Source organism: Saprolegnia parasitica, assembly GCF_000151545.1.
Source record: "Saprolegnia parasitica CBS 223.65 unplaced genomic scaffold supercont2.15, whole genome shotgun sequence".
NCBI lineage: Eukaryota > Oomycota > Saprolegniomycetes > Saprolegniales > Saprolegniaceae > Saprolegnia > Saprolegnia parasitica.
The window spans coordinates 23,951-33,527 of NW_012156409.1; the positions used below are offsets into that span (position 1 = coordinate 23,951).

At 55.8% G+C, this 9,577-nt stretch overlaps 2 protein-coding genes across 2 annotated transcripts in view; both read right to left on the reverse strand.

Annotated features, from left to right (window-relative positions):
• Positions 1-3,154: 3,154 nt before the first annotated feature.
• On the reverse strand, positions 3,155-4,873 carry SPRG_05115 (hypothetical protein; the record flags this gene model as incomplete). The annotated part of the gene is made up of 1 exon (XM_012343721.1): positions 3,155-4,873. The coding sequence occupies exon 1, from the start codon at positions 4,838-4,840 to the stop codon at positions 3,155-3,157; it is 1,686 nt and encodes a 561-aa protein (XP_012199111.1). The 5' UTR covers positions 4,841-4,873.
• Positions 4,874-7,165: 2,292 nt separating this feature from the next.
• SPRG_19855 (hypothetical protein) overlaps positions 7,166-9,577 on the reverse strand; it is a gene marked incomplete at both ends in the record, with an annotated part of 3,104 nt that continues 692 nt past the window's right edge. The window contains 8 exons of the mRNA XM_012343973.1: positions 7,166-7,217; positions 7,393-7,521; positions 7,571-7,655; positions 8,044-8,650; positions 8,699-8,751; positions 8,805-9,214; positions 9,263-9,348; positions 9,394-9,561. Coding sequence (XP_012199363.1) covers positions 7,166-7,217; positions 7,393-7,521; positions 7,571-7,655; positions 8,044-8,650; positions 8,699-8,751; positions 8,805-9,214; positions 9,263-9,348; positions 9,394-9,561 — 1,590 coding nt within the window. The remainder of the gene's footprint in view (positions 7,218-7,392; positions 7,522-7,570; positions 7,656-8,043; positions 8,651-8,698; positions 8,752-8,804; positions 9,215-9,262; positions 9,349-9,393; positions 9,562-9,577) is intronic.

Sequence of the window (9,577 nt, forward strand, 5' to 3'; positions counted from 1 at the left end):
AGCAGAGGCAGCACGTCCAGCCGATCACCATCCACGACTTGCGGCGGTAGCCCTTGATGGGCACGCAGTCCGAGATCATGCCGATGAAGGCCTTGAGCGACCAGCCAATGTTGACGAGTGTCTTGGCCGAGTTGTACTGAGCGCCGGTCATGTGGTAGTAGCCGGTGAAGACGGGGTAGAGAATGTTGGGCAGGCAGCCGTAGATGAGGCCGACGCAAACGTATTGGGCAAGCAGACCGAGCACTTCGCGGCTCCGATAGTCGGGCGCGCCACCGGCGCGGAGGGCACCGTCTTCGAGATCGACCGGGGTCTTGCCATCGTCGTAGTCGTCGCCCGCTGGCTTGTCCTGCGTCGCCGAGACGTACGAGACGCGTTCTTGGAGCTCCATGGCACCAGTGCGCTTGGCTTGCATCTTGGTCGTGGCAAGTTCAAAACTGAATGAAGTGCGAAGTGTGAAGAGGACTTGGGACACGCTGGACCCTTGACGTTTCTCGCCGTCCAATGGTCTGCTTGAATCAGAAACAAGACCAGGAGAAAAAGTTGACGGGCAAATTGTAGGGCAGTCAACGTACAAGGGTGCGCGCCTCGCATGGGTGCTACCACTGTACCACCCCTGGACGACCGTTGAAAACGAAAATGTTCTCTGCGCTTCCTCGTCGTCACGAGCTCGAATCTGGTGGCGGCGGGGTGCGCATTCCATTCACTTCCGTTCGCTTGACCGTATGAAAGGACGGGCGGCAACGTGCAGTGTCGTTTCGCTCTCTTAGCCGGTGGCGTGAGAAAACGACCACCTCGGGCTTGGGTGATTCGCAATCAGATATGACGCGTTTCTTATCCAAAGTGCAACTCTACACCGTTGCAACGCGCCTTGAAAGACTCTGCGAGAGCTCTCTGAGAGGGGCACCGACCGAGCAAGTCGACGATTGCCGTGCTTTGCGCATGGTTAACACTCACTGTGGCGCGAGCTTCGCGCGCTGCGCGCTCTGACGTCGTTCTCGTCGGGGGTGAGGGATTTAACAGCACTCCACATGTCATCGCTACGGTCGCTGCTTCAAGCCCGCTCTACGTAGCACCTTACCACGCCGTGTTGCACTCGTAAGCTGCCAGACCAGTACGGTATGACGAAAACGTCAATCCGCTCTCACTTATGTGCAAAGCTCTTCAAAATGAAACGCCTTTAAGCAAACGATCGGTAACGCTTAGCCCTCCAACGCCTGACTTTTGAATCAGATGGGCGTATGCTGCGAACTCGGAACGACGCTTCTCAGAAAACGGGATTGCGGGGATCGCGATGGATGGATAAGACGGCGCCATTATGTATATATATGAACGTGTTTCGCGTTGTCTTCGTTGTTACAAATCGTTCGTTTTATACGTAGAGACTAGCTATCGCCCTGGTCGCGGTGCAGGACGATCGTTATGTGTTTCGATAATGCTCGGGGATCACGAGCGGACCTAATTGAAGTGTAGTGTATCAACAGTTACACTACACTATCATGAGGTCCGCATTCTCTATGGTGTGTCAAGGTGATTCGTTTTCTTTGCGCGTTGCTTCGGCGTCGATTGCCCACGAGATGAGACATGTATCGCTGAACGCTTTCGGCGGCGGTAAGGGCTCGCTACCACCATCTCGTCAGCTAGGAATCTCGTAAATCAGTGCCAGCATGTTTACATGCAGCTTATTTACCTGCGCGATGCTTGGTGCAAACGATGGCAGTTGTATTAAGCCCCGCTCGTCGTGTTCCCAACGGCCACACTGGTCGTCGACGCGATGTTGTCGACTCATACTAGGTGATTGTTTGTCAGTGTGCGCAGACGCGAGCGATGTATGTCAGTCGATGCATTCAGTCTAACCGGTTCGATGGCCGAAGCTGCAGGCATAAACACTTCTGTGATAGCACTCCATGCGTAAGGTGTGCAAGGGCGAAATCAGTGCCGATGAGTCATGCAACATGTGTGTTTTTAATGGGTACGTGCGCCAGATGTTCCACGCCGCGTTGGATACCGGTAGTCCACCATTGCCCATCACTGCAAGCCGTGACAGTCAAGTCGTGCAGTCGCATGGTCCGAGATGCAGGTCATAAATGCACCTACCAACTGCTCGGTCGCGTTCACGCGACAGCTCGTTTAGCACCGACGCGTACAAGACCTTGCGTTACCCGGCATCGGTCAGCGCCGACAGACTCTTATCATTGCCTAGCAACGAGCGCTAGTGCAGGCGTAAATATGCGACGATGAGAAAACCCACGGAACGTGAAGCAAAAAGAGGCCCTTTAGTTGCAGTGATCGTCGGGATCTCAAATCCGTGGGTAGCACAACACGGGCTCAGTGTTACCGTGCATCTCTAAGGTTCAAGTCATTTAGTAGATTAGTTGGTCTACTTGTCGGTTGGTCGACACAGTTGAGGCGGTTCATCGACGAGCATCCGTGAAGAGTCGCGGTCGATTCTATAGACCGTCAGCAGCTCTGTGCTCACAGAGCCCCGACGGAACCCGGTCGATCGACCTGCATCAACGAGTGATTTGATTACGCGAAACGCATCTTCTCCATGATCTTGGTCAGCAATTGCCGCGTGTTGTGTCTGGTTTGGTCAAGTCATGCCAGGCCGATGCAAGGGGGTATCGCTGGCGAGACATGACTCCAGGATCCGAGTAGCCTAGAGTCAGTGTAGTCTCTGTGTGCATGGTTTAGATAGGATAGGACCAAGTGCCATGTACGGATGTTGTCCGGTAGTGACCCGATAACCCCTGTTGTAGCCTCTTGGCGACGGTCTCATCTGGCACAGCCTATCTTTCTATCCACGGCGCAGGCCTCCATAGTCCCACTCCTCCTTTGTTCTCAATCTGCTTTCGTGGCGTAGCGCAATATAACTGTCTGCTTCCTGGGAGATGGCTCATGCCATGCCAGCCTTGATACCCTTCCAGCACATGGGTGACGTCCCACAGTTCCCGACTGGCGAGCTACCTCGTGAAGCTACCCAACAGAGATGTAAGCTCAGCTATTGACTGATCGAGTTGGTTATAAGCACAGCAATGCGCTCAACATGTGTGCTGGAAACGGCTGCGAAAAGTGGTTAAAATGCAAGTAAACACATGACACTACATTAGGCTCTAGGACTTTACACAGCAAAGCTCAGAGCTAAACAGAAGAAAGCTTAGCAGCCATCACCGCCAGCAATGACCAAGCACGACGTCGAAGCAAACATCGAGAGGATGCTGCACGTGATCGAGTAGACAAGCATGCAGAAGCAGAAAATGAGGACCGCGCCACCGATAATAGGGTAGCTGCCGCCCGTGCGCTGGAGCTCGTGCAGCTGAAGCTTCTGCGACGGGAGAAAGTAGGACGTGCAGGCCGCGATGATGAAGCCCGAGTAGTAGATCATGTACGTGTACGCGACTTGGTTGCGCGCGTCGTCGGTGTCCGCGGTGATCGAGTCCTCGTCGACTCGGAAGTTGGAGTAAATCAAGTTGGCAAGCACCGGGCCGACCGCCGCTGGGAGGTTCGAGACCGTCGTGAGGAGGCCGTACACGATGCCTTCGTTGCCAATCTCGGCAAGCTCGACAATGACGAACGTCGTGACGATGAAGAGGACGCCTTGCGGCAGCATCTCGACGATGGGCACACCGAGGTAGAACCACTGGTTGCGGATGACGTCATAGATGGTGCAGTACTGCACGACGATGTCGATCGCGATCGTGGACAGCGTCGTCGAGACGACGACGATGCGCCAGTTCCAGTTGGTGCCCCACTTGCCGATGGCCGTGATGATCGCGGCGAAAATGAGGTTGGAGACAATGCCCATGATCTGGCTGTTGAGGTTCTCGACCTTGGCCCACACAAGCTGCACGTACGGCGCCGCGGTGGACGAGAAGCCGCCGCCAAAGAGGTTGTAGAAGAAGTTGAAGAGCATGATCTGCCACATGGCGCGCTTCTGGACGAGCTGCCAGACCTGCGCGAGGTACTCGGAGAACGGCGCCGCGACCACCTTGTGGTCCTTGATGAAGAAGTACGTGATCGGGAGCATCGCAACGCAGGGCACGCAGAGGATGATGTACATTGTGTTGAGGCCAAAGTCCCACGTGTACGAGCCAGCGAAGCGAGGCGAGTTCATGCAAAAGCCGACAATGGCGCCGACAATGGTCGTGCAGACGGTGCGCGTGGCGTAGACGAGCGACTGCATGCGGCCACGGGTCGCAATCGGCTCGCGCTGGGCGTACTCGACGACCAAGGCGTCGGCCGGCACATCGGCAAAGAGGTACGAGATCGTCGCGAGACCAAAGAGAATGGCCATGACACCGCCCTTGTCCTTGGCGTTGTAGTTGACCGTCGCGTTCTGCGCGTCCGTGCGCTCAAAGGCCGGGGTTTCAGCGACACTCGGGTCGCTGTAGTACGGGAGGTCCTTGTCGATGAACGTGATGACGAGGAGGAAGCAGAGGCAGCACGTCCAGCCGATCATCATCCACGACTTGCGGCGGTAGCCCATGAGGGGCACGCAGTCCGAGATCATGCCGATGAAGGCCTTGAGCGACCAGCCGATGCCGAGAAGCGTCTTGGCCGAGTTGTACTGCGCGCCGGTCATGTGGTAGTAGCCCGTGATGACGGGGTAGAGGAGCGACGGCAGCGTGCCGTAAATGAAGCCGACGGCCACGTACTGCGCGAGGAGACCAATGACTTCGCGGCTCATATAGTCGGGGGCGCCACCCGCGCGGAGGGCACCGCCCTCGAGCTCACCGGGGGTCTTGACGTCGCCGTAGTCTTCGCCGGCGGCCTTGTCTTGGGTCGCCGAGACGTACGAGACGCGTTCTTGGAGCTCAATGGCACCCGGTCGCTTGGCTGCCATGGTTGCTGTTGATGCTGAGAAGGCAAAAGGGAAAGTGAGATTGTGAGTTCACCGTATTGGGGTGGCAGGTGTTTTGTAACCCTCCAAATCTGATATTGAAAGAGGTACCGAGATGTACGGTCGGGCGTTGTCTGTAGCCACGAAACGTTGAAGGTTGGAGCACGTTTCGACTATGCACTGTCCCGTCCACTCACGAGATCGGATCAGAAGTGTCGTGTACCGTCATCTGAGAGTAGTAGAAAACTTTGACTTGACCAATGTATGGGCTGATCAGTGCCAAGCCAAAAAGGGAACATGTCCGTGATGGTATGAAGGCGTATCGACACTTGCTACGCTGCTGCTGCACAGAGAAATTAGCCCAAGAGAATAAAACATGGGTATGGTTGATAGCTTGGGTGTTGTGCAGTAAGGGAAACGCCGTCGAAACCCCGTCCGACTGCAGGCGTCTGAGTCGCACCCGCGATGAAAAAACGTTGAAGTAGCGTTCGCAGATGAGGAGCTTCTTGAAGAGCAGCTCGTTACGTCGCGCTGCTGCAAACGTGCGTTAGAAGAACCATCGCACGGACCCTCCTCGATTGACGTACTATTGCTGTTGACGGTAATAAAGTAGCTAGCTCATTTCAGCCCCAGCAATAACCGGCTGCCCAATGTACTTCCCTTGATTGGACTGAGATCCTCGAAGGCGCCGCTTCTTTTCTTCTTCGCGCGGCCGTCTCTGTGATCCCCGTCTAAGTAGACAGGCGGTCGGAGCGACCGAACCCAAATCGTGGCGGCCATGGAACGCCATCGGCGCCGGCAAGAGCTTGCCGATAGGCTCTTGAAGGGATCTGGGTGCACCAGCTTGCTCGCCCTCCCACGTTGTTTTCTTCGACGTCCTACTGTCGTCGCACGGCGGTAGCTCACGGCGGTATACAAATCGCTCATGAAATTTTTATACGGTGATTGCCATCTGCCGTACTCAGACCATAGCACCTTGTGGGTGCCATCCTCCGCCTGACACGAGAAGGGTTAAAAGCACCCTTTTTTGTACGTTGCCACGGAATTCGCACAATTCAGACAATACGCCGACGGTTCGCGTCGTTGAAAGCACGCTAGAATGTCACCTGTACTTATCTAGGCGATTTTCTACGAACCGGGCGCATCGATTTCGCTGCAAGTAATCTCGCGTCCACACGGACCTCCAAAGGGCAAGATGAGAACTGCAATTTCGCGTGGCTGTGTGCGCGTTGTCGGTAGAAAACAAACGGAGCGAGTGGCCACGCAAGAAGTACAAGTTTGTACTGTGGCCTTTTTATACCGGGCTGCGACTCCCCGTGCATTACAATAACGATAGACGCGATGCTGCTACCCTTGATCATATCTTCGCAGAGAAACTGGTGGCAAAAGTTTGGCAGCCAAAACCCATTGCGTCGCCTCGTTGTGAAGTGTACTAGTAGCGTATTTGTCCGTCCCGGCTCCAACATCTGGAGGGTCGTCTGTCTCGAAAAGCTCGCTCGGAACGAACAAGCAGACGCGCTATCTTGGTTCATGTGGTGCGTGCGTCGTACACATCTAGTAGTACTGTAGCTTGCTGTCAAGGTTACTCGAGCTGCGCAGATGAGCACCCAACTGCACCCAATGCATGGCGCGTGGTCGACCTACAGATTTCAGAGAACGTCGTTGCCCACAAGATTTTTCATGCCGTGAACACCACACATTTGCAGTGCCGAGACTCATTGACTCTGCCACATTGGCTAAAGCGAGTTAAATCGCCCCGGTACTATTGTGACTTTCACTCGGAATGCCGGTCGGATTAAGGAGCTAATTCGATATGGTGTAATTCGTAAATCGAGATCCAGACGGCATAATTCTGCCTGCTGCACTTGAATTATTTTATTTTGCACTTGGGCACCTTGAGAAGCCTCCTCCAGTAATTCGACGAGGTGCGTGAAGAAATATAATTAGCGAGAGACAATCCACAATTACAGCGTTGGTACCTCAATTTACGCCGTAAGCACCTTGGATTGCATCATTTCTACCTGGATTTACTCCGCGGACCTCGTTTTAAAAAATAATTCGAGCACCCACAGCAGCTAATTCCATGTTCGATCTGGAATTAGGCCTACACACATGGAATAAAGGACTCAGAATAGCCAATTCGAGTGAAAGTCACAATATTAGCAAGTGACTCTATTATAACTGCATGCGCTGCAATCAGTGTATAGTTCCAGCGGCCGGATCGTACATCCAGCGGCTTCAGTCTCGTCTAGAAGTTTTAATACGCTACTAGTACATTAGGTTCTAGGACTTGAAGACGTCGGAGTATAGAGCTGAACAAAAGGAGGCTCAGCAGCCGTCGCCACCCGCGATGAGCAAGCACGACGACATGGAGAGGATGCTGCATGTGATCGAGTATGTAGAGCATGCAGAAGCAGAGGACGAGGACGAAGCCGCCGATGAGCGGGAATTGACGGGAATTGACGGCCCGTGCGATGGAGCCTCTGCTTTGGGAGAAAGACCGCCGTGCAGCAGGCGACAAGGAAGCCCATGTAGTAGATGATGTACACGTGTACGCGATCTGGTTGCGCACGTGCTTGGTGTCCGAGAGGAGCGAGCCCTCGTCGACATCAAAATTGCGGTAAATCTGGTTGGCAAGCACCGGGCCAACAGCCGCTGGGAGGTTCGAGATCGTCGTGAGGAAGCTGTACGATGCCTTCGTTGCCGACTTCAGCGAGCTCGACAATGACGAACCTCGTGACGATGAAGAGGCCGCCTTGCGGCAGCATCTCGACGATGGGCACACCGAGGTAGAACCACGAGGTGCGCAGTATTGCCGCTAGACTTGCGAGTCTTGCTGCTGGACGATATGACTCTTGCGATCCGAACGACCGCGCTTGGGTGCTCCGGCGTGCCTGAGTGTTTTCGTCCCCGTCCTACTGTCGTCATAATGCAAATGGTTCCATACAGACCGCCAATCTAAATTTTACGGCGCCAACTCAGATCAAAGCGACGCCACCCTCTTTTGTCAACCGTGAACCCGTTCGCAAGGAATTCGCACATATCAGACAATAGGCAGGCAGCGTGCCCTTCTCGAGCACCCGTATGACCTACACGTACTCATCTATGCGAATTCGCATTACGAAGACGCTGGGTCGGTCGGTAGAACACGTCGATAGATAGGGAGTCTGTCGGATCGAACGGGTTGTATTACCATGGAGGTTAACCGTAGCGCAGCTGCACGCGAACGACGGCGTCCGAGTCGGAGAAGACGCCTCGGTTCACGACCAGCGGCATGGCGTCCGTGAGGCACTTGTCGATGCTGCGGAGCGACACGTCGCGGTCTTCGGTGTCGAGTACGTACTTGGGCGCGTGCGGGAGGAAGTACTCGACGCCGCTGGCGCGAACGACGTCCCACATGTCGAGTCGCTTGTCCTCGAGCTTCGACGGCTGCTCGACCGAGAGCAAGATGGTCCACTTGTGCCACTGCGTGGTCGTGCCCAGCGGGACCTCGAGGCCGCGCGGGACCTTGTGCTGGAAGACCGGCTCGCGGAAGAGAAGGAGCTGGCGGTCGTCGGTCATGAACGACTTGGTTTGCTTCTTGAGTGTGATCCACGACGCCTTCATGTTGGGCTTCATGACCTTGAGCTGGAGCTCGAGCATCGGCTTGTCGCGGATCATGCGCTCACCCATGCGCTCGTGGCACACACGGCGCAGAATCTCCTTCCAAATGAACATGGGCTGCGGCGCCAAGAGCGTCAAGTCGATCCACACTGCGAGCGCCGAGTGCTGCACTGTCTGCAGCACGGGCCCCAGCAGCATGCTTTCAAGCACCTACGCGCCGTCGTCACGAACCGTCGTGTCCAACAAGAAAACTCGTACGCTCGCGCACTCGGTGGCTTCCTGCCCGAGGTTGGAGAGGTTGTTCAAGTAGCCTACCAGACGCCTTTTCATTCAAACCACACACGGACAATTTATCCAGACGTACCCGCGCCGTACATTTCGTGCAGCAGCGGCATGAGCTGGCGCCGGAGCTTCCCGCGCGTGCTCCACTGCGGTGTCGTGTCCTTCATGTACGGCACGCCAAAGACATGGGCAAAGTCAAAGATCGCGTCCTTGTCGATCGCGAGCAGCGGGCGCCAAATGCGCACGCCGTTGACCGTCGACGACGTGCTCATGCCGTTGAGCCCGAGGAGCGACTGGCCCTTCATCATGTTGGAGATGACGTTTTCCTGCACGTCGCCGCGGTGGTGGCCCACGCACATGCCCGGAATGCTGTGGCGCGCCATGATCTCGGCGTACGTGGTGTACCGAATGTCGCGCGAGATGCGCTCGTACTCTTCTCGCTTGGTCGTCGCGCGCTGGCACTCGTCGATGCGCCGCACGTAGCACTCGATCCTGACCAGGGTCCGTGACGCGCCTTATCCTCCATACTAGGCGAAGTACCCGAGCGGCTTGCACCACGCCTCGACGTACGCGGCCTCGGCCGTGCTCTCGGCGCGGTTCTTGTAGTCGATGTGCACCGCAACGACCTACGATCGACTGAGCGACCGGTCGACGTGGGCATTTGTTTGTACCTTGAAGTTGTTGTAGCGCGGTGCGAGCTTGACGAGCAAGTAGGCGATGACCATCGAGTCGACGCCGCCCGAGAGCGAGATGCCAATCGCAGGGCAGGCCGGCGACCCTGCGTCCATCGCGCTGAGAAAACTGTGCATGAGCGGTGTCAGCACGTGCTTGGGCAACAGCTTGTCTTCGTCCGGG